This window comes from Haliaeetus albicilla, chromosome 2 (assembly GCF_947461875.1).
Source record: "Haliaeetus albicilla chromosome 2, bHalAlb1.1, whole genome shotgun sequence".
Lineage (NCBI taxonomy): Eukaryota > Metazoa > Chordata > Aves > Accipitriformes > Accipitridae > Haliaeetus > Haliaeetus albicilla.
Genome location: NC_091484.1, coordinates 58098832 through 58123843, shown reverse-complemented (window position 1 = coordinate 58123843; position 25012 = coordinate 58098832). Strand labels below are relative to the sequence as shown.

Genomic DNA, 25012 nt, shown 5'->3' with positions numbered 1-25012 from the left:
GGGCAACCCCCAAGTCTAGCAGCTCTGTTAACAAGTGGAACTTAAACCTTCTTACCATAAGCTACATCCATGTTCTTACATGTATCTGAGGTGGATACTCAGCCTGTAGAGCAACATCCCATCTTCCAAGAGCTGCGCCCTTATCTCAGCATTTTCTCCTGGTCAGAACAGACAATGTGGTTCACTTTCTACCCTTCCAAAGAAAATGCAGAGTTTGGCTTTAAGGTAGTACTGTTTGGTGCTGTTAAGATTCTGACCCTTGTCTCTTATCCCACCACCTAGTTAGGAACTTCTTTGTAAGGTGGGTTTAAACAATTTCTCTCTCTCCAGGTGGCATGATACAGGAGTTAAAATGTTGTCTTGACTTTGCAACACCTTACATATAGCACTTGTTAAAAGAATTGTCTTGTACGGTACATGTCTTAATCTCATGAAGTATATGCTCTTTAGAGTGTCATTACCTCATGACAGAGACCACATATGACATTAATACTATGATGACAATTGAACTGCCCAGTCTTTACCCCTTCCTCATTGTTTGCTGTCAGTTGTAGAGGTACCATGTGTTAAAGCTTGTATAAAATCCCATATGAACAAATCACTAAATATCTTGCCAGTGGGTATTGCTGTCTGCAGGTTACGTGCATTCCCGCTGGAGCTCTGTACATGGATGCTTGGGCACAGTGGGATTCTGTGTCATGATTTGATCTAAGTAAGAGGTTTCTATTGTTACCTCCCAATTTTTAGCACATATGCTCTTAGGTAACGTAAGAATATATTTCATTAATCAATATGTATTCTCTTGTTCTCACTGTGTTTCTGAACTAGCCTGGCTCTGTTCTACTTCCTCAGTGGATCCATAATATTAATTTAAACTATTACTTTCTTATTAATTCTGATACCTGTTTTTCTTCCAGACTGTTTCTGCTTTTATTGAAGCACTCATTCTTGTGGAATGAGTAACAAAAAGCAAAAATGCTTTTTACGTCACCTGTATTAATGAATGTTATCTATCATCAGTTTGCTTTTTCAGGTGCTGGTAGCCATCACACACAAAACAGCTGTTTTACTAAAGCTGGGCAAGAATATTCTGGCATTGTTCCTTCTCCTCTGAACATCCTGTGGTTGACAGACATAACGTTTAGGCCTGCTTCACTGCACTTTAAGAAAAAATTCAAGGAAATCAAAATTACGGGTTTTGTGATTCCTTTTCTCCATGTGGTTGGCAGGGAGCAGTGAGGGACTGCTGCTCCCTAAGGGACAGGGAGTGAGGTCCAAGCGCAATAACCTGGCCAGCAGAGCAGGCCCCAGCCAGGAGTGGGGCAGCCCTAGTCCCGGGCATTGGGCACCTCCCTGGGGATGGGATAGGCACAGCTGGAGACCGGCCCTGCCGCAGTGTTGCTGGGGCAGGGGCTGATGACTCTGTGGGGCTGAGATGGGGTCCTGGGCTATGGGCAGGATGCAGGTGGCCCCGGGGGGCTGGGCAGGGGTAATGAGGCTTGGTGGTGCCCTCAGGGCCTGACGTTGTATCTGAATCCTCTTATGACTGCAGTCCATATTAAGGTTAGAAAGAGCTGGTTATAGGAAAAAGTGTACAAGAAAGAAAAGCAAGTGGACTCTAGTAAAGAGTGGTTCAGTAACATCCAGTGTTCCCAGACTTAAATCGTCTGAGTCTCCTGCCTCATTGCTCCATTTGTATTCTTCCATATGTTTGAAATAGGACACTATATGCTCAGAGCAATTGTTTTTACCACATGTGCACCTCCTGACCCACAAGAGCATAGTCTCAGTTCCATCCCCACCCTTGTACCTAGAGATTTTCATTGATCGCAAACCCCGCCCCTTAAGGCTTCAAGCAAGGCAGTGGGAATCACTGTGTTCAGGGAGTGGAGCTGAATATGGCTTGTGGAAATCTGAACCTGACTGTTTCCTCCCTCAGGAGTAATATTTCCCCTTAATATTTCCTGGTAACTCTCCTAGTAAGATTATTTCAGATCTGTGCCATCCCAGCACTCAGTCATTCCCAGTATTCCTCACATATTTGGAAGCTTTGTCTTTGAGGAGTTTCAGAGCTCAGTATTCAAAACAGGTTAATATATACCCGTAAGCCATCTGACAATTGAAATGGTACTCTTTCCTTTGGTATTTTATGTATGAATCAAACCAACCTTCCCAACCTCCCCCCCCCCCCCGCTTTTTGACCATTATTTCAAGAGAAGTGTTCATTTTCTTCCCTGTCTTCCAGGAAACATAATCCTTGGGTTCTTCCATGTGCTAGACTGCCTCATCTCCATCAGAATAAAATTATATTATTATTAGAATATTTGCTCTGTGTACACTGTTGATAAAGTCGAAGCAACTTCTCTTACATGTGTCTTACCCTATTAAAGTCTGCTTACTTTCAGCCAGAATTTGGCCTGTATTGTTTTAACTAGTTCCAATGGTTTGATTTACCTCTTTCACTGAAAAAGTATGAAAAAAACTTTTCTATTCCTCTGGCTTTAACTGTAAATACTTTTTTCTTCACAATTTCCCTGCAGTGTTAGGACAGGAATTACTATCTTTTCCCTGCTGTGTTATCTTCTTCAAAATTCCAGGCAATTCTGTTATCAATGAATTTTCTTCTCTAAATGGTTAGTAGTTCTCTTAGTGTCTCACCTAATCAGATAGCTATGTCCTAACGATTGATAGATAATGTCTGGCCATGAATATTTCAGCCTCACAGTCTGAAAATGGGATCCAGTGGCAGCAGAGAGAACATTGTTCCCTAAAGCAAAATGAATTACAGCGTTTCAGGTCTGATTTTAAATGGTCTGATGAGGCTTTTCATTGCATTTCACTGTTAATAATATAGGGTGTTTGCACACATAATATTTTTAGAAGTTTGGAGGTAACAGCAATTGTAAGATGGGCGATAGCCTTCACTTCTACATAAAGTTTGAGTGAATCCCTTGCACTCTTATCTATTTAAGGTCTTCTGCTAGGTATTTCGGGGAGGAGCTAGGCTATCTGTCTCTACCACAAAGATACCCATCGTCTTTATTTGCAAGTTGTGATGTAATTTATTTAACATCTGTGATACTGTGCACAGGAAGACTGTGCTGAACAGTTGCAGAAATGAGTTATTAATTAATTGGCTTGTAATCATCTAGCTGTTCACTAAGTACTATAGCCAGTACTTCCCATCACCATTCCTTTCACCTCCTTGGTTCTTTCTTCAGCCTTCTAGTTTCTTACAATCACGCGTTCTACATTGATTGAAATCACATTGTTAATTCTTTGGGGACTGAAGTGTCTCAGTGTTTCTACAATAATCTTAGCAATTAATAATAAGGAGAAGACTGATTACAACTTTTTCTGGATGGAAAAGGGAGACCAAGAGAAAAAAACAGGATAAGAAAAGGAGTTCTCGGTCTGATTAGTTTCTGAACATTTGCTGTGAAAATGGACTTGCTCTGCAAAGCAAGTCAAGGGAAATGACATTATAGAGGGTTCATATAGCCTTTTGTTGCTTAGTTAATTAGAACTGGTTTTCATTCATCTAGTTCTCTACCACTGCTTTTCTACTTATTTGCCTGTCTTTGAGCAGGTTTTGTTTGGGTTTTTTGCAGGTCAGAATTAGCTTCCTGCTGTGATGCAGTTCACAATTTTATTGCTTCTCAAAACAACAGCCCACTGGGAAGTAACATGAGTTACGAAGTGGACAGTAAAAAGACCATCCTCATTACAGAGGACATTTTTAAGATGCTGCCTGTGGTAAGAACCATATCATTACCTGTTATTATAATTGCAGTATCATATATATTTGGGGTTAGTCATAGAGCTGCTTTGTTTGATTCCCCTGGAAGAAACCCTTCACCCCCTGTATGCACTTCTTCATCCACCTTGTAAGACCTTTTTTTTAGCCTTCCTCTGCAGTGGTGGAGGCATGGACAGGGTATCATAGATCAGTTTGTAGGCAGAGTTGCTACAGAACACAAGTTGCAGCCTGGCTTTGCAGCCAGCTGAATTCAGGAGTGAATACTCTGAGAACGTTTGCCTTGCTTTTCCCATTCCCATTTTCAGTGGCATTTCAGTCTGAACAGCATTTCATGTTCCTTCGTATTCCCATGCCATTTCTGGTGCAGGCTTGGGCATGTAACTTATGAAAGCTATTGTGGTGTTAAACCTGATATAGAAAGGAGTAGGAATAGAATGGAATAGAATATTTCAGTTGGAAGGGACCTACAATTATCATCTAGTCCAACTGACTGACCAATTCAGAGCTGACCAAGTTAAAGCATGTTATTAAAGGGATTGTCCAAATGCCTCTTAAACACTGACAGGCTTGGGGCATCGACCACCTCTCTAGGAAGCCTGTTCAAGTGTTTGACCACCCTGTCAGTAAAGAAATGCTTCCTAATGTCCAGTCTAAACCTCCCCTGGTGCAGCTTTGAACCATTCCCATGCATCCTATCACTGGATACCACCAAGAAGGGATCAGCACCTCCCTCTCCACTTCCCCTCCTCAGGAAGCTGTAGAGAGTAATGAGGCTGCTCCTCAGCCTCCTTTTCTCCAAACTAGACAAGCCTGAAGTCCGTATGCACTCCTCACAGGGCATTCTTTCCAGCCCTTTCACCAGTTTTGTTGCCCACTGGGGTGGGGCCTTTGCAGCCAGAAACACAGTTTGAGCAAAGGAATCAGATTTTGTAGCTCAGGACTTAAAATAGACATAGAAGCTCTGGAGACCAGACAAAGAGGGGCACAGAGGTGTCTCTCGAAAATAAGAGCACATGGGAGCCCTCTTACCCATCTCTGGCATTCTTGATTTGTGAGATCCCAGCCACCATGAGTCTTGTCCTTTCTAATGCTGCTGTGAATCACTAAAAACTTCATTGCAATAGAGGTTACAGTGGTTCCAAATTTAAACCGAATGAAAGCAAAAAGTAGTATATTTTATGTGTGCATATACTTGCTAAGCTAGCCAGAGTTGTCTGGCTTTTGTGTTCTCCTACTGTCTCTTCAGAATTGAACAAAATATTTGAACATGTTGTTTTGTAATGTATTGCCAGGCAACGTGATGTCTGCCACTTTCCCCACGCTTTTTGCCTTGCTCATAACAGGGTCCCTTCCTGCTTCTCTTTGGGCAAGCTGATGAGAGAAGGAGGAAGGATAATGCTTTGTGTAAGCAAGTTTCAACTCAGTTTTACCAGTGGGTTCAGTTTCTGCAGTCAAAGTAGCCCAGCTGTTGGCCTCTGTTGAATGTCAGTGCTCCCACAGCAGGAGAGGGTGAATGAGATGTATGAGATGTTTCTGAGACCATGGGATTACAGCCAACTATATTAACGTCAACTGAAATAGCCAACAATTTACATTAATTTGATAGGCTGTGATCTGTGCTGGTTCACAAGTGGATGCACTTAGCACCCATTCAGCTTTGCCACTGCAAGACAGCACCCTCTAACAAGAAGAGGAGTACAGAGGGTGAACAGCCAGAAACTGTAACCTCTTCAGTGAGCCGTCACATTCACCGTGACTTAAGCCAGGGCACTTGATTATCCTTTACAATATCTTCAGGTTCCCCTAAATTGATTATTTTACATCAAATGTAATTGTGCGATGACAAAGTAATGAGCATTTCCAAAGTTACCTTCTATTAGCTGACAAAGTCAATGACTATGTGACAACCCCCAGTCTGTTACAGTGCAAAGGAAACGGGTAAATTTAAATTATCTTCAGTACAAGTTAGTTCCTTAGCTTGTTAAGGATTCAGTCCACTACTAGGTAATTTTTGTGTTGAGTGTATTTAAAAGATGTTTGTCCAGTTTTAACAATCCAGTGTTATTCCCTCAAAGTACTGATGACAGAAGTAGCAGCTCTCAGTCTGTTGGTGCCTATTTTTGGCTTTTGGCTGTCCAGGCCTGGCAACCCTGTCTGCTAAATGGTGAATGCTTTCACTGGGATTTACCAGATTAAACCTGCAAGGACAAATGACTAAAGATGTGAAGAAACAATCAGAAGATTTATAAGGCATTGGCTGCATCTTTTTATTTGTTTGCAGTCTTCTCCTCTTTCAGTCTATCCCTTCAAGACCTGTGCTGTGGTTGGAAATGGAGGCATTCTGAAAAATTCCAGTTGTGGAGCTGAAATCGATCATTCTGACTTTGTGTTTAGGTAAGAGCTGCTTCGCTTTACCGAAAACTTGGCAGGCTTGGAAGCATGCCAATGCCAGTTTGTAGCAATGAGGAAGGATCTTGACAATTCTTTATTTCTGCCTCTCTAAGGATACTCTTTCTGCTTTGTAGATTTCAGAACGCTACTTCCTAAGTACAGAGGACTATATAGATACATGTATGATCTATGATTGCAAAGATACCTTGCCAGTGATGTGAAACATGATTATCTGAGAACCTGAAATTTCTATTCATTTAACATCCTTTAGGAGAGGGAACTTTTCTTTTCTTTTCTTTTCTTTTCTTTTCTTTTCTTTTCTTTTCTTTTCTTTTCTTTTCTTTTCTTTTCTTTCTTTTCTTTTCTTTTTAATCAGGAGAAGAGAATAAAGAGAACCCTGAAACTGAAATAAGAAAGACTGGTATTAAATGTCACATGTTTACCTTTACCTCTGGTTTAACAAAGGTTTTACTTAGCCTTAGGTTGGCTCACTAATGCAGTTATTTAACTGCCCCGATATTTGTCTCACCTTCTGTTTTCTGTTAGCCATCTAAAAAATTAGGCATCTAATTTAAGTAGTTTTTTTCAGCTCCCTCTACAGATTGTGGAGAAAACCAGGCATACTCAGAGTGTAATTTGGCCCACTCTCTGAGTACATGTCTCACACTTTATAGTTCCTGCAAGGGAGCAGAGTAACAGAGTGAAGGTTCTTCTCTCAGTGATGTCCAATCACACAATCTGCTGGATTTTGTTTTGCGTTCCTACTTTTGACTAATATTTGGGCTTTTCAAATTAAAAACAAAGCAAAACAAAACAAAACAAAGTCTTTCCAGTTAGATATCTTAATAAAAATGGGAAATCTACATACTGAGATGCTAAATTTACTAAGTGACTGAGTTTTAAAAAATGCTTTCTTTACCTTTCTTTACCAGAAACAACCGTTTCTGCAATTGGGCAAGTTATGCCATTGTTGTTAGAAGACATAATAGAAGGCTTTCAGAAGAAATGCATTGTTTAAGCAGGAGGAGCAATATTGCCTAGTGGCTAACATAGGGTATTCATACCTCCTTTGGGGATTTTAACTTTGCTCCTGATTTGTGAGACGGTTTATGAAAATGAGCTCTCTGTGCCCTATTTTAACCATCTGTACAGTAGATTAAATATTTTTACTAGAAGTGCTGTAAGCCTTATTTAATATTTGTAAAGTGCTTAGATATCCCTGGGAGCTGACGTGAAAGTGTCATTGCACAGGAGAGGAATTTGCAAATAATAACTGTAAAGCATTTCTGGTGCACATCTGTTTAAGTAAATGTTTCTCAATTACAGGTGTAACCTCCCTCCAACCACGGGAAGCATTAGCAAAGATGTTGGCAATAAAACAAACCTTGTGACTGTTAATCCGAGTATCATAGCTCAGAAGTAAGTACTACTGCAAATCTGTTTTTGTGCTATATTGTATAATTGTTTGACATGATTTAGATTTTGTTGGAAATCCATTGGGATACCAGCACAGAGAGCAGTGCATGCAGATTACTTCATTAAGACTTAGTTCCCATGTAAAATATGTACCAGCCTAAACAGAAATCTGTTAAACCTGGCCTTTTTTGTAGCAGAAAGGAGTCAGCAATACCCAGATTAGCAAGTGCCTTGGTTGGCACCAGGCCACAATTTATGACAGAGTAAAATTGATGGTTGCAAGCCCGAGCCTCTTCTTTTCCCCCCATGACCCTCATGACCCCAGCATAGGAAAGGAATTGTAATCATAAATCAGGAAAGCTTGGAAATGTGTGTCCGACTCTATCAGTAGGACTGTAAGCACATGTTCTTAGGTAATGTGCTTAGAGGCTGTTCTGATGAAGGCTATTTCCTGAATGAAGGCCCAATTTCTGTAATCCATTTTCTCAAACCATACGAAAGCTGCTCACACACTTTTTTTCTCAGCAAAGTTTTTTTTTTTCACCTGCTTGATGAAAAGAAAATCAAATAAGGCCAGGCTGACTAATCTGACATCTTCAGCAGGCTGAAACTGCAGCTTATCTATGAAAAGGACTGCTGTGGTATGTTATTTACTGCTTACTGATCTTACTGTATCTTATTGTCTGTCATATCTGTATTTGTCAAATAGACAACACCAGGCAAAGCTTTTTTTTGTTGTTTTTCCTTTAAAGGAAGAAGGAAAAAGTACAGTGAGCATAGAAATGACTAACAGGCATTTATCATTGATTCAAGGATAGAACTTGATTTTATGCAGTGAGTACTAACTACCTCGATGCTTACCCAGCCCTTTTTGACTTAAATGAAGATGAATTATTGCTTTCCCAAAAATAGATTTAGCTCATTGATGTTAGTGGGGTTGCACAAGAATATGAGGAAGGAAACCTGTCTGGTGACTCAGCATTATTGGTGACTACTGACCTGATGCACAATTTGTCTGGGCTTGATCAAAGTGTTCTGCCACAGCTGCACTCATTTTTTTAGCCAAATTAAACCACACTAGGGTTAATAGCATTTACACTGAAGGAAATAGGAGCTAAACCTGTGAGAGGACAAAATGAGATTATGAGAAGACTTTAGGAATTAAAAAAATTAATTATTTAAATATTCAGAGGACACTGTAAATGCTTGTGAAGGAGTAGCAGGAAGCAATTTGGCACCATTTAGCAGAACTAAGTTTGTTTCTTCTCTCAGAAGACTTTATTCTGACTTTATTCACTTTAATTTCTAATTCTGTGTTTGGGTACTGGGTTAGTCCAATGTTGTTATTGTTAAGGTTAATCAGCTTTTGAACTGTGTCAGTCAGGGTGTATAATGTAGGTGAACTCTCTTGGAAGAAAGAAGCACAGTTGTTATGTTTCCTAATGGAGCTGGGCTACACTGCACCTTACGGTGGCAGAGCTGGAAAGGAAAACAAGACGAGGTTGAGTTGTTCAGGTTTCCAGCTAAGGAAGAAGAAGATCTGAATTCTGTCCTGAAGGCTCTTTATATACTTTACACTGAGTAGAAAAAGAGAAGATTCTTGGAGTAGAGGCCAGAAGTTCACCCTTCAGCCACGCTTCCTAGACATAGACTCAGGCATTTCTTGGTTTTTTTGGCTGTGTGACTCTTTGCCTGCACAGGGGCCCAGGGTCAATAGGAGGGGCTGAGTCTCTCTCATTCATTTTGTTTCAGAGTCTGGTGGTAATAGTACTTTTCTGGGTAGCAGAAGCTGTAAGCTTAAACCCCTTCAGGCTGAGAAGGGGTGTATCACTCCTTGCATGAGTTCAGTTGTGCAAGAAGTAACCGATAACTTCTCCGTGAGGGTTTTGAATGGAAATGGCGGTGGCTGCTGTCCTCTGTCTTGAAGTGCTGCATGAGAAGAGGGTTTGAACCTACTCAAGTTGTGAAGAGAAATAAAACCAAGTTTTCCAGTTTCTGCTGGAGCCATTTGTGAAAAGTGGGCTCTGGTAGCCTTTAAAAGGTGAAAATACACTGCTCAGATAGACAACTACCTACAAAAGAGTATTCAGTGCTTTGAATCCCAAAGGGGGTGTGAGCACCATATGTTCAGGTGATTCAGACAACTCAGATCTATAGAGGAAACAAGTTGAGTGACCCTCTTGTGTCTTGTATCACTTCTTGGATAACTCTGGAAGTTCACTTTTCAATATTTGGGAGCATGGAATTATCCAATGGTGAGAACTAAGTGTCTTTCCTGGCTATTGGAGAACCAAAGCATATGAGGATAAATCCTTTTCATTTGTGAAGTTAGATCTCTAAGTCTTTACAGATCTCCATGTGTTCCCTTTGTAGTCGAAGGAGATAAATAGACATGCCTATATTTTCATCTATTTTAAAAGCATATCAAAAGCAACTAAGACCCTGCAAAACTTGAGCACGCACTAATCTTTAACACTCCAAGACTGCTCGCATGCATACTTGTATTTCCACACAGAGCAGACACCCAGATTTTGAAGAGAGGTTATTGTATACCTATTGATGTAAGAAACACATTTCACAAACGCATGCAGTACATACCATAGTGCATGTATTTTTAAGCAGAGAAAGTATAAATAGGAATTTTTTTTTGCATTCTCCTTTGAAATTTCTTGAATCGATCAATTCTGTAAACAGGTCCTGGTCTCATTAGCAGTGAATTCAGTAGCTCCCATGTTGCCAGTTCAATCCTATGAAGTGTGTTCTTATTATACAATAAAGCCAGATTTTCATAACTACACATGTGACAACATATAACAGGTTGGTATAAATTTGCAATGTAGACAGGCTGAACTGATGCAGCAGAGTTCATAATTCATATATGCAAGTTCAGTTGTGCTGGTTTGGTCTGTAATATTTATATCAATAGTACATTCCATTCACTCTTTTCCTAAAATGTACTTTGCAGATACAACAAACTGAATGAAAAGAAAACAGAATTTCTGGAGAACATTGCGGTCTATGGAGATGCTTTTCTTTTATTGCCAGCATTTTCCTTCAGAAGCAACACAGCCACTTCTTTTAAAGTATATCACACTCTGCAAGAGTTCAAAGCAACCCAAAGGGCAATATTTTTTCACCCCACTTATCTGAAAAGTCTTGCCCAGTTCTGGAGAACTAAGGGTGTGAAAGCCTACCGGTTATCATCTGGTTTTATGATCACTAGTGCTGCTCTTGAGCTGTGTGAGAATGTGAAGCTCTATGGCTTCTGGCCTTTCTCAAAATCCACAGAGAAGATGCCAATTAGCCACCACTATTACGACAACCAGCTGCCTAAACCAGGTTTCCATGCAATGCCCAAAGAATACAACCAGATCCTTCAGCTTCATGGCAAAGGCATTTTGAAGTTGCAGTTTGGTAAATGTGAATCAGACTAAAAAGGTAGGTCACATTCTTACCACATAAAATGTCTTTATTCAAGTAATTTATCAAGGGAGAACTTGTTTTGCGAACGGTGTGGGTCTGTTCTTCCTTAGAGAGACATTTCTATCTTACACTCAATGAAGTTGTGTTCATAAATAAGTGAAAGGTTGGAGTTTCCTGAATAAATATAATCTACCACAGGGTTGAGAAATGTTTTCTAATTGCGAACTTTAGATGGGAAGCATAGCTAAATACATATTATCATCATAATTCACAGTCAATCAGTACTGCCTCCTTATCTCAGATACGTGTCTTCACCAGCCTATGTTTGGTTTGGTATAAATTCCCACGAACCAGCCTCCTTTGTGAATTGCTTTATTAAGGGCAGTCACATACTATGATCTACAAGAGTGTCATGGTTTAACCCCAGCCAGCAACTAAGCACCACCCAGCTGATCACTCACTTCCCCCCACCCAGTGGGATGGGGGAGAGAATCGGGAAAAAAAAACGTCAAACTCGTGGGTTGAGATAAGAACAGTTTAATAGAACAGAAAGGAAGAAAATAATAATGATAACAATAATAAAATGACAATAATAATAATAAAAGGATTGGAATATACAAAACAAGTGATGCACAGTGCAATTGCTCACTACTCACCGACCGATGCCCAGTTAGTTCCCGAGCAGCAATCCCCCCCCACCCCCACTCCAACCAGTTTATATACCGGGCATGACATCACATGGTATGGAATACCCCGTTGGCCAGTTTGGGTCAGGTGCCCTGGCTGTGTCCCCTCCCAACTTCTTGTGCCCCTCCAGCCTTCTCGCTGGCTGGGCATGAGAAGCTGAAAAATCCTTGACTCAGTCTAAACACTACTTAGCAACAACTGAAAACAACAGTGTGTTATCAATGTTATTCTCATACTGAATCCAGAACATAACACTATACCAGCTACTGGAAAAAAAAATCAACTCTATCCCAGCCCAAACCAGGACAAAGAGAAGCCACCTAATCCTGGCACAGCCTTTCCAGATATATACAGAGGCCAAAGTAAGGATTAAGATTGCCCCATGAAGGAGTAGCATGCGTATGCGCCCTTGTTCCCTCTTGTTAGGTAAAGATAAGTTTAGAGCAGCATGCTTTCGCAGCCCTGGGCTGCGGAACAGCTTGTGGACAGCAGTGGGGAAGCTGCCATACACTATAGCAGATCTTGCTGAGGATTTTACCTTGAGGCAGCTAAGAATCTGGGAGTTACAAATATAGGATGAAGTGTCATTCCCTTTGCTCTGTCCTTTCTTACTGTCCCATCCCCCTTGGACCTCTACCTTCTGTGTATTGCCTCAGAGGAATGCAGCACAGAGTCTGGCCTCTGACCTTGAGCCAATTTACCACGTACAGATTACAGATGACTTTGAAAAGATTTGACTGCATGTTTTCAATCTTGATTTGCCCTGTTGACAAAGTAAGACCAATTTGTATAAATACTTCTTCATCTTTTAAGCTAGTTCAGAAATTCCCCAGCTCACAATACTGTTGCTGGATTTGCCTTTCACAGAACTCTATTTTTCCAGGGGGTTCAAGTTAATATGACAGTAAGTGAAATGTACAGTAGAACTACCATTGTATACAGTATGCTTTAATTGGACTGGTGTAATCTTACGACTGTATTACTCAAATAAATTAAAATAGCATCATCTTGTTCAAGCGAGAAATTTTAAGTTCAAAAGCTAAGGGCTTTTCTTCTGGCTAGGTTCTGAAATGTATTTGAAAATATCCTTTGATGGTATTTAGAAAACATGCTATCAAAGATACATTCACAGTTGGTTCATTGTCAGAGACTGCTAAGTTTTAAACTAGCAGATTGCTAGTACCAAGAAGGCACAATTTTATTCAGTATCAGTTTATTTGAAGAAATAGAAAAATAAGCTGGTTTCATATAAAATTAGAATAATATAAAACATGTGACAAGGGACCTAGAAGTCATCTAGTGAATCCATTCTCCTAGTCCATGGAAGGAGATGATCTAGGAGGAGGTGTATGTGTATGCAGTTTCATGTGGCCGAGATATGCTTTTTTGCTTGAAAAAAGTTGCAGCATATTGGAAAGGTTAAGAAATACATAATGTATTTTTCTTAGTGGCTAAGCTGTTTATACCCTGCGGTTTCAATTGTATTTGTTCCTCCTATAATATAAATCGCCGGAGACATACCATGTAATTTTAATTGTAGTAACTACACCAGCTAAGAAAATGAAAGGCAGCTCTTTATGAATATTTAATCTAGAAAGAACCAGATAGAAGCCACAAAAATGTTTAAGCATCTGTATGGGTTAATTAATGCTGTCCATGCTTGACAGACTGAAAAGCACTTCTGTGGCCAAATTAGCAAAATAAGCTGTAAAGAAAAAAACAAAGAGAAGGATAAGTTGTGCTGCCCTAATTTACACTTACATTTACAAAGAGAAAAGTTAGCCCTTTAAAACCAAATAAATTAAATGCTTTCAGTATGAGCTACCATTCTACTACTATTATCAACTATTAGAGATAATTGAAATTCTATAATAAGTATATTTCACTGAAAATGACCTTTTCTAAAAATTGAACAATCTCCTTTCTCTTTTTAATTTCCCTTTTATGTTCTTCTCCCTGCTCCGCGATCTTTCCTGTTAGTGTGTAGCTGAAGGTTCCTTACACCACTGGGTGCCCACAGAAGTCTCGGGCAGAACTTCCCTCACAGATTACTGGGACACAAAATGTTGCTGCTGTAAATAAGAAGTGAAGGAAGCTGCTCTTCTGCAAGCACCTATATTGCAAGCAGGTGGCAGGTTCTGGAACAGTATGGGGAGAGCATAACTGCATCCCAATGAATCATTTTGGCAGTATTGCTCCTAAACACCATCCTTGCCATTGTAAGGGTGAACTTTTCTTACTGGATAGAGAGAATTGTCAGATATGAGAGCCCTGTAGAGCTTGTGCTGAATCTGCCTTAATATCCGCTCCTGCACCTTTATGATTATGCTCAACAGACATGTACATGTCTTTGCTAAAGTAGATGCATACCTATCACAGATGGTAAAATGGAAAATGAGACATCAGCAAAATCTTGAAATGCAATTAAAATAATGAACTTTATTATTTTGTATTAAATTACCAAATCATTTTTGCTATGGCCCTGCAGCTGAAGGAAGTCTTGTTTGTTCATTGGTTTAACCTGATAAGCCTGAAGGGCATGTCATTGGCTTCAAGTAAACATAGGTTCAAGGAGGGGAAATGGCCTGATCCATATTTAAAAATAGACAGAAAAATCTGATTAGAAAAATTGTCAGATGATAAATTAATCAGGCTGGCAAAACTTTCATTGCCCAGAAGCCCGGTTAAAATGCAAATTTTGTCTGACCAAGAATCCCTCAGGTTTTACATTTGCTAGAAAGAAACAGCAGGGAAGGTGAGTATGTGTTGCTTTGATATACAGCACAGTAACGTCAAGCAGCTGCTCAGAGGAGTTAGTCAACAGAAAATAACATAGAAAGAAAGAATGAAACTGAGACTCCCTGAGCCTGGGGAAGAGAGTAGTGTTCAATTGTCCGAGCAGAAGGACCGAAGGACAGGTTGAACAGAGGTGTGCTGGTGGTTAGGGAGTAAGAACTGCTGAAACTTCGACTGAGGGTGAGTGTATCTTACCTGGAAAGTAAATATTGGGTCTGGGCTTTTTAATTCCAACCAGATGATTAAAAGCCATCTATTTCTGACAGAGACAGCAGCAGTGTAGCCCTCCACTCAAGGTGGAGCTAGTAGGGCAGCATCCTGTAAAGCAGGGGGCTGCCTGCTTACTTGCTCAGGAATTAACATCAGAGAACCATTTTGTTCCAAACTCTGTAGGTGTGTGATCTTTTTCTTAACCTTGAAAGTTACTGCAATCCAAATAAGTGATAAATACTGTTAAAAATAACCTATTTATAAATACAATTGTTATAAATAACCTATTTATAACAGTAGGATACCAACATGAGCTTAAATTCTGCTGAAATTCTTTTATGCTTGTGGCATCTCAATGTAGCTGGAGAAATATGAACTGCCCCACATTTCACTTTTAATTACCTTGAGAAAAATGATACCACATTTTGAAAATAAGGACACCTCTGGATTCCTGTCAGGCAGCCAAATTTCAGCCTATCCTTGACTTGGGCAAATATTACACAGCGTGAAATTATTAGATGTATACAATAATTGAAAGAAAGGTCTTCTGCTTTAGTACCCATACCATATAGCTTTAAGCACACACTTTGCTCGTGTTCAGCCACTAAGTTTTAGTGTTAAGAAAATGTCAGTAGTGAAACAAGTGGAGATAAGTTGCTTCTGGTTTAGTTAAAACCTGCCAGAATAGAAAAATATAGATTAAATCAAATTAGAATTTATGTTAGATTTCAAATCAAATGAAAAAGTATTTACAGATCTAGAAGAGTTTTGTTTGGTTTTGTTTTTCCACAGCAGAACTAGCCTGTTGAAGAAACAGAATAGTTTCAATCTCTAGCTATTTCAAAATATGAGTAAGATAATATAATTTAGAACATATCCATATTCAGATTAGCAGAAGAAACTGATTGCACCCAGCCTTGGTTAGCTTAGGAAGCCTGAAGAGGGTGGTGCAGGTGGGGTAAGTGTGAGAAGTTCTGGGGGTATTCAAATGAAGGAGTCCTCCTTTAGAAAGAGCAGATGCTCGAGCTACATCAGGCACAAGCAGTTTAGCTTACCCAGGAGAATTTTGTGAGCCTGTGATGCTGTATAATAAATGTCACAGACTCCCAGTCCGAAATAAGGATGAAAAAACGGATGCAGAAGGTGAAATGGATACACAGAAGACTAAGCTATTGGCTTATTTTGAATAGAACAAGCAGTTTTCCTACTATACAAGAAATATCAATAACATATTTTATTATTTTAATTCCAGGGTGATCATCCTAAGGAGACAATTTGTGTGTATCTCAGCAGTTCGGTGTTGGATTTGATCTGATGTGATTTTGTGAGCATTAAACTGCATTATTACAATAGAGAAATATTTTACACTTGGGGAGAAAAGAAAGTGATTTTTTCACACAGTGACTGCTACATTTCTGAATTTTGAGCAATCATTTTTTTAAATACAAAATAACATTTATTTGGGAAATTATGAAACTCCTGACTATTGGTTTAATTGTAGCAAAGCACAATCTCAGGATGGTGGCAATATGCACATTCATCATGTTTTGCTTCTTAAAGTATTGTTAAACTATTTTTACATAAGTTCTCTGGTTTTGTTAATATCACGTGATACAGGCAATAGTCTCTGTATGGTAGCTGCATGAGTTGGCAGTGAACATTTTCAATTGAGAACTTGATCCTGTAAACACTAGCATTTGTCTACATGAGAAAGGTAATGAGAAGAGCTGCAGAGGAGTAATTAATTCAGAGCTATGTCATTCTTAGTTTGTCCCAGGGTGCACAGATGAAAAAATCCGTCAGGTTAGAGATAGTCAAGTGGTTTATGGGCTTTCATTTTGTGGGCAATAGATAATGCTGTGGATTTAATGGGCTTTTATTTTGTGGGCAATAGATAATGCTGTGGATTTAATGGGATCACTCATGTGAATGATGTTAATTTTGTGAACAAGTGTTTGAAGGACCAGAGCTCTATAATTGTTTTTAAACCCCTCTTCTTGCTTGTGTTCCTGTCTAAGGTCCAGTTCAGCTCCAAACGAGGACAATAAACTAGGTTCCATGCTGCAATCCCCAGAGTTCTGGTAGGGCATGACTTTGCAGACATGCCTGCAATCCCAGCTCTGTATCTCGGCTGACTTACGAGATGGGCCATTCATTAGAAAAATGATAGGTACCAAACCTATCACTTCTTCTATTTCTTTTTCACCTAACATCTGTCGTATCAATATGTGGCTACAGATAAGGAAACTACACGAAGCATTATTAGAAGAATGTTCCTCTTACATCAACCTCAAGCTCTTCTCCTATACCAGGATATATGAGAAAAGAACCTACAGTCACTTAATTTAAAACCCATGCAGTTCTTGTGCTTTCAGTTTCTGTATGGTCCAGGAATACCTGTGGAGCAACATCCTGCAACAAGAGAAAGTGAAATATCAGCCCAATGAAAAGAATCACATTAACATTTACAGGAGCTATGACAAGCAGTTGTTGCCCTAGCTATGGCTGCTTGTAAGTTACTGCTTTTATGTTTTACTGCAAGGAAAAAACCAAACCAAACCAAACAAAACCAAACCAAACAAATTTTGTAATAACCAGTTTCTGTTAAAATAAGAGTTTCAGTGGCTTTTTTGAGAGTCTATTGAATGATTGGTTCAAAGATAGAGTGTCCTTCTCTTCTTACAGTCAGATACTATCGAGTATTTTGTTTACTAAAACTCCTTTTGCCACTGTAGCATTAAATCCCCAACCGATTTAAAGAGCATTCAATATTCCACTCATTGAGGATTATATGTGCAAAAAAATCCTACTTAAATGAATTGAACCTTATAAAATAAGGTTCAAAAAAACTTTTAAACTGATACTTCATAAGAGCATTTCTATATTGTTGTTATATTTGAAGGCTTACCTTGCAGCAGTTTTAAAAATCACATAAATAATCCTGAAAGTATTAGAATCAATCATTATGGTTCCAGGTCTGTTAGTTGAGACACATTCAGCATCTTGATCCATTTCCCAGATAATGGTATCAGAATCCAATACTACTCCTACCCAAGCAGAAGCGTCCATAAATCCTGGCTGCACATATCAGCAATAAAGTCAATTTTTGAAAATGAAGTTTTTAAAAAATAGGTAGTGCTTTGGGGCATTGAATGACACCACTAATACGCAAGTGGGCCTCTGAATATCAGTATGGCTTTTAACAGAAACAAAGCCATCAGAATTGAGTTGATAGGTACATCTGTGTTCCCAGCTGGTGACTGAAAGAGGCGAGCACACAGGTTTGATTTACTGTGATCTGCTGTGGTTCCAGCACCACACGTCCACATTTTGTCTTCACCAGCAGTGAAATTGTGCCAGTTTCTGGCCACAGGCATCTGCTGCTCATGTGCAGAGAGCTGGCTGCTGCAAGACCCTGCATCCATGTTACAAGTGTTATGGATGATTGCCTACTGCAAGACCCTAGTTATAGATCAAAGACAAATTTGCTCCCAAAAGAGCTCCTCCTATGCCATAAATCACTCACGTAGACTGTCCCTGAGTGTTTGTAGCTGGAAGCTGTGCAAAGTGATGTAGTTGTCCTTTGGGTGATGCAAACAGCCTAGGTTGAGGAGAACCACATCATATTTCATCCAGAGAGACAGAGACACACCTGTGTTCAGGCAAGGACTGTAACTTATTCCAGTCTAGTTTAGTGCAATGAGATGATCTTGGCTGTGTAGCAGGTACATGGTTTGACTTGGAAAAATTAATACATCTTTTGGAGATTGAGAGGATCTTGCATTGTATCCAGATCAATTGCAAGTGCTTTGTGTGCATGTAAAGATGATGCAAAGGGTATCATTCGTTGCTCAGATTAAACTAAATTAACTACTCGGCATGAGTGAAGTGGCAAAACCTGGTTGTGTGTACATAGAAGATGTGGAGAGGAGAAAATGAAATTTACCTGCAGTGGAGAAGCAACGTTTTTCAAAAGCGTTTGTTAGTTAGCACAGTATTGTATTATCTCAGTGAATAAATGTATATACAGTGTACCATGACACACCATAAAGAGCTGAAGTTACTGTGTGTCTGGACTATTTCTGTGCAGCCATGTTATTTATAACACACATGTGTTAATAGCTGGAAAGGTTATTGGAATGCATTTTAAGAGCACTTTAGCCGAAAAGAAGAAACCTATTCTAGTTTCCTTAATGAAAAGAGGTCTTAACTGAAGGACAGTGATGTAGCACGCACAAATGAGAGCAAACAGAAAGCTCTGTAACATGGACAGACACTTTGACTTTTTAGTGCTGTTTCAGTGAAGTTTACACTTGCCATTGGCCTGGAGACCTGATTCTCTATGGTCTCAAAGCTGACAGTGATTTGTGTGGAGCACAGGACTGACAATAAATACATGGAGGAATTGTTAACCTTTCCTATCTACAAATACTCTTAACTCCTCATAGAATAAAAATATACCCTGTTAGACTTTAGATTAAGAACCTATTTTTAACGTAGCTTTCTCAGGCCTTGCTCCAGGCATGAAGTTACTATGAGAAGTTAGTTGCATCCACTTCACTCAGAAGCACAGACCTTGTACTCGGCTTTATTATAGCTACTGCTGCTGTGTGCTTGGTGGCTAGGTCGTGTTAATTTGTTTACAGGCTGGGCAAGTTAATAGTGGCATTTCTGTGTGACAGGATACAGTCAGATTGATCAAGACTTGCTGAAGTACACTCACTGTGGGAGTGGATGTTTTCTCAGGTAGCTGAATAAATTATTTCTCATTTATTTTACATCTGCGATTTCTTATTTATTTTACACCTGTGATTTCTTGTTTATTTTACATCTGTGCCAGGTTAATGATGAATAAATGGTTTTTGTACCTGGCTGGAGATGTTTATGACACTTTGGCAAGACTGAGTCAAGTGCAGTTTTTATGAAGGATTCTTGACCAAAGGTTAGGAAGGGCCTTTCATTCCCTCTACTTCACATGAGGAATAATCATTTTTAGGGTTTGTGGGCCTCCAGTGCTGTCACATGCTGTGGAACGAATATTGAGATTAAATAGTTTTCTAAAGATAGAAACACTGACAACGTGCTAATAGTTCCACTGTACCTTTGCAGAGGCTGACAGTGTCCTTGCACAAGACTGCCTCACATCACCATCAGATTAAAGCCTGCTTGGCTGCTTTTATTCCTTTTTCTCCTCTGAATCTTTAATGTTGCATCTTCCTTTAGGATCCAGTGCTGCCTTGAGTTGGTTATTTCTCTTCGCCCTGCGGGGCCTTATGTAGTCCTGTTTAGTGTCTGTTAGGGAGTTTGTATGGCTATGAGTCAAACACTGCTATGCTTGCAGCATAGTAAAACATATTTTAAATGGCTTGGTTTACACCACAAGGAAGTCAGCATGGTGGGATATTTACATTGCCTAACTGGAGGTGCTAAATTTGGGCTGTAGCTCCAGAGTGACTTAAGCTGTCATGGCTGGCTACACAGTCCAGTCCTTGTTCTTGCACTGCACCCCTTCCTTCGTGCCATCTCCGGCTCCTGTCTGATCCTACACTGAGCTGTTTTGACACACTGAGCCAGCAAAAACCTAGCATGGCAACAAGAAGAGAAAACTGGTTCATGCCAACAGAGCCAGAGGAATTTCAGACTCAAAGCAAAGGAGGGGGTGAGACCATGCAGGTGGGACTGTAAGGACACAATGGGGGCCGTCTGTTACGTGTCGGCTGTTGGACAGGCCCAGTGGTCCCCTGAAACCTCGGTCACCTCAGGAAGGTCACAGCTCTGGGGGCCTCCGTGGCCAGAGGGGAGAGATGGGCTCCTGCAAGGGAGGATTGCAGCACAGCAGCTGCTCTGGTGGGCAGGAGCCCATCTCTCTCTGGTGACAGAAGGTGCTTAAGGACTCTAGGTACCTACACTAAGGACTCTAGGTACCTACACTGGTTGATTATTGCTCCCCCTTCTCCCTTTCCCATTACAGTCATTTTAACAAGCTGTTCACCACCAGCAGGTTCAGAAATGATAACTAAAAAAAAGCTTTGACTGTACACACTATTTTCTCAGTTCACTGACAGTAAGCTTGCATAAACTTGCTCATTATTCAGCACGCCTATGCTTTCAGTCTCTGCTAATCCCAGCACTTCAAACAGCATCTGCAGAGAACAGAGCTGTGCAAGGTCTGGCGGTTTTGAGACCAGTTAGTCTCACTTTGGTTCTCTTTCCTTTGTACAGTAGTGAGATGTCTGATGTGTTGCCGTGCTTGAGTCAAGACGAAATTCTCTGTCCTGTGTGATTCAGGAAAAGAAACTAAATGATCTAGGTGACCTAGCACCTTCTGTGGGCTCCCAAATTCCTAGCAGAATATTCCTGTTGTTATGTATGACTTGATTTTATCCAGTGCAGATATCTGGATCAGTTAATTGGTCTGGGTTAATTGATCACTTAGATCTTGAGCCTGCACAGACTCTGTGGTGGAGTTACACTCTGACATGGCAACCTAGGTTTAAAAAACATTTGACCTGGAGATCTTTCTCTGTCCTGTCGCTCGCTGTCATGTGACAAATCTGCAGAGTGAGATCCTGAACTTCCGTGCAGTAGCTCCTCCACGGACTTTTGGGTCTACAAAGCACACGTCCACTTGTGTACAGGAGTCTGTGCGAGATAAAGCCCAAGGAATATTCTGTGGAGTGCTTTATTCTGAAACAGCTTTATTTCAAACAGCTGATAGCCACTTGTTGCATGCCCTGAAGCAGTAGACTTCTTACACATGAGCTTGTTCGTTAAATATTTCTTAGTTTGAAATATTCACAGCCAGGTAATCCTTCATCTTGTGGTACTTCAGCTGATCTATTTCATCTCTAGGTCTGCTAGCCGAGAACGGTGACAAAGGGATGTGTTTTTACCATATAAAGCCTGGCTCTCTTGATTTTGAATTCTGTCATTTTGGGCAGGAACATCGTCCTTCTCTGAGCCAAATTTCAAAGGCTGCTGATCTCTCAGGGTATTCTGTAGAAATCATTTGGGCCTTTCAGCTACAGTGCACAATGAGTGGGCAGATTTATATTTATTAAGCTTTGTTCAGATTTTCATAAAGTATTTCTTAATTGGCTCTAAATTATCATAATGGTCAAGTAGAGCATGAAACGATCTGCAGCATGCCACTAAACAAAGGAACTATTGCTGTTATTTAGTGGTCTCCTTTCATAAAGTCGCATTTCAGAATACCTTCCTGTTCTGGGAACGCTGCCTCACCAGGGGAACGACCCCGGGTTACTGGGTTACGGTGCACTAGTCCAGCTGGGGTAGCAGCCTGTCAGTGCGCTCTCAGTGTCGAGCAAATTCATGCAATATGACAAGAGCTTAACACGATGGGAGTACATCAGTTTGGGTTTGCTGTAGACCAAGGAGTAAACTTAGTACTGTGATGTGTGATAACTGAGCTCACGTCCCGTCCCTCTGTGTGTGAGCAATAGCTGCCCTTTGGTGGCAGGTGTTGGCAAATACTGGTTTAAGCATGAAAACAGTCTGGCTGTTAAATACAAGAAGGAGTGGCATCCTCATGTTGCCATCAAATAAACAGTCAAATCTGTCTTTTGCTAAATTCTGGAGTAGCTTCAGCAATACATTGGCATTTGTTGCTGCACCTAGTACTGTTGTGTCTTGTCTTTTTTTCATCCCTTTTTTCTCCAGTGAGGGAGAAAACTCAGACAATTGCATGATGGAAATATTTAATGATCCTACTATGAATTCATGGTATCATGGCAAGGCCATCAGAGTGAAACACGCTAATGGTTGTGACAGGAGAGTCTAGTCTAAGACAATATTGCTGGTTTTAAATTCCTCACTATTCACTTTAGTCCCTGACAAGATGAGATTCTTCACAGCAAGTCTGTAGTTCAACAACCTGTTAGGCTTCTGAGCTCTTGGCTCAGCTGTGAGATGATTCCCTAAAAACACCTCCTTCTTGGTATATTTATTGTTAGTGCTTATGGTACAAACCCATTCTTAAATTCTTGTGAAATGGAAGTGTATCAGCTGACATTTCTGCATGTTTTATATGCACATTTTATATAGTAGCTTCATATGTATTCTTTACGTTAATATTCTTAATATTCTTTTCTTTAAGTGTCTAATAAAAATTATTTAAAATATTCATTATATTTTATGCTATGAGAGTAAACTGCGGGCCAAGTCACATAATGCCACCTAAAAAAACAGTGATACAATGCAAAATCATTTTTAAGGGTATCTGACTGATTTCTAGAAGGTATTTTTGTTAGTCATTTGGACACTTGCTGCTTAGATTTACCTTTTTAAGGTGGGTCTAAGAGGCCACCTCTGCTTCTGATTTATTTCAAGATCTGCAAGTGAGGAGATAGGTGGAAGGTTCTACACAGGGCTGCTCCTAAGGGATGGCAAATGCATGGTTTTTTCTTTTAAGAAACTGTTCCGTGTGTCATAATGTAATGCCATAAAGTTTCCATGATAGCTTTTGCCCAGAGGTTTCATTGTCTCTTAAAATGTGTATTGTTTTCATTCATTTTGGTTCCATTCTTTTCAATGCAATTGTCAAAGCAGAGCTTATCCCCCCTTGGAGCTGGTATAATTGTGCTCCTCCACATGCGCCAAGCTCTGTGTGAAGCTGCTAGTGTAGGCTCTGCTACTGCTGTTTCCAAAAAGGTTCTCTCAAATTCTCTCAGTGCTGAACTTATGTTTTCAGATGTGAACTTGATATTGTCTGAGTAGAATGTGTGCAGCGTAACTTAGAAGTGTCCGTGCGCAGGATTTAGGAGGAGGCACAGAAAGCCCCTCAACCGTGTGTGTGCTTTTATTACAGAAAACCAAGATGAATTTGTATTGTTGAGTCATCTGTTATGGCTGATTTAATTTGTACTTTGTTTTCATGTTTTAAGTGCCTAATGATTTTTTTGTCAAGGAGGCAACGGTTTCACGGTTATAACGCGTACTTACAATTCTGCACTTGTTACCTGTTCTGTAATAGAATATTTTTGCAGTTTCTGTTTGGAAATAAAGAATTATTAGGCATAATTGTGATTTTGTTTCTTTTTTGAATTCCTGAGACTTAACACTCAAAAATATGTCTTCTGAGGCACAGCAGCGTACAAAAATGCATTAGTCTGATTTCTCTACAGTAGCTTTAGCAACTGCTGGTAGAAATATGGACAGTTCCTTAAAACTGTGCAAGGAATAAAGCAAGCTGTGCTTAAAAACAGGTATGGGGGGTTGGGGCATTGGTACATGTATAAGTACATATTGCTTAAATAATACCTTCAGGAAATTTCAGTCTTTCCTGTTCTTGTATGGCAACACAGTTAACCATCTTCTTCTGTTAATTCTAATGACTTGAAATATTTTTTTTAATTATTTATTGAAGAAAATTCAAACAAGGAAAGGAACCAAACAAGAAACAAAAATTGTTGCCGTTTTCCTCTAAAAATAGCTATTAAATTTGAAAACTATCTCTAAAAATAACTGAACACTTTGAAAACAGTGATTAACTGAAAATGTTAAAACCACTGATACAAAAGTTTTTCATATAAAGTACTGACTGTGAGTACATGTCTAGAAGATGTGTACCTAGTAGACCTCTAGACACGTTTTGGTGGCTTATGTTTTTTCTTAATATAGGTTTTGGTAATTTACACAGATACTTGCAGTGAACAAATTTCAAACAGATGAATTTCAGAGAAAGCATTTTCCCTCAAAGCATTTACTTTTTACTTTTGGCCAGAAGAAGGCCGTATAGCTTCTGTGCTGCTTACTGTGACTTCTCCAAATAGAAGCTCATTGCCTCATCAAATCTGGTCAAATATGTACTCGCAGCTGTTTCGTGATGTGGACTATTATCCTTTAGGGCCCTCTAGGGACTGAACTGCAATTGCCAAATTTTATTGCAGCCAGAACAGAGGATTAGAACTGAAAGGTTTTATTTGGCCTCACGGAGCACCAAGTGGCTTCTGCCCAAAGATTAAGATCTGGATCTTTGTGGCCTCCCTCCTTCCCGTAGTGAGTCTTTCTTTCACAGATGATCAGAACCAAAGGGTTTCTTTTGTTTGCTGTGCTGACAGCTGGAATTGCATATATGAGTGATGCAGATGCAAATGTGTCCTCATAATCTAAACAGTTTCTAAAGCAGAAGTGTGATTTCTGCTGTGGAAAGTAAGTGTCTTAGAATGAGCTTAGCCATCTCAAATATTTAGCTGATGAACAGCTAAATATTGAAAGAGCAGCACTGCTTGGTGATTAGGACTGCTTGGTCCAGCTACAGAGTAAGTGAGTACTGCCCCAGACAAAGCATTGCCTTTTCCTCATCCTCTG

At 39.9% G+C, this 25012-nt stretch overlaps 1 protein-coding gene across 4 annotated transcripts in view; it reads left to right on the top strand.

The window, feature by feature from the left end:
• The window catches only part of ST8SIA6 (ST8 alpha-N-acetyl-neuraminide alpha-2,8-sialyltransferase 6), a 47867-nt gene extending 24145 nt beyond the window's left edge, over positions 1-23722 (top strand). For 2 of the 4 annotated variants that reach the window (XM_069776178.1, XM_069776198.1), the window contains 5 exons: positions 3612-3756; positions 6042-6154; positions 7478-7570; positions 10533-11005; positions 15936-23722. In XM_069776178.1, the coding sequence (XP_069632279.1) occupies positions 3612-3756; positions 6042-6154; positions 7478-7570; positions 10533-11001 (820 nt within the window). In that variant the 3' untranslated portion in view covers positions 11002-11005; positions 15936-23722. Of the gene's footprint in view, positions 1-3611; positions 3757-6041; positions 6155-7477; positions 7571-10532; positions 11006-13657 lie in introns of all 4 variants that reach the window. The other 2 variants (XR_011323232.1, XM_069776189.1) reach the window with 2 other exon arrangements.
• The last annotated feature ends 1290 nt before the right edge of the window (positions 23723-25012 follow it).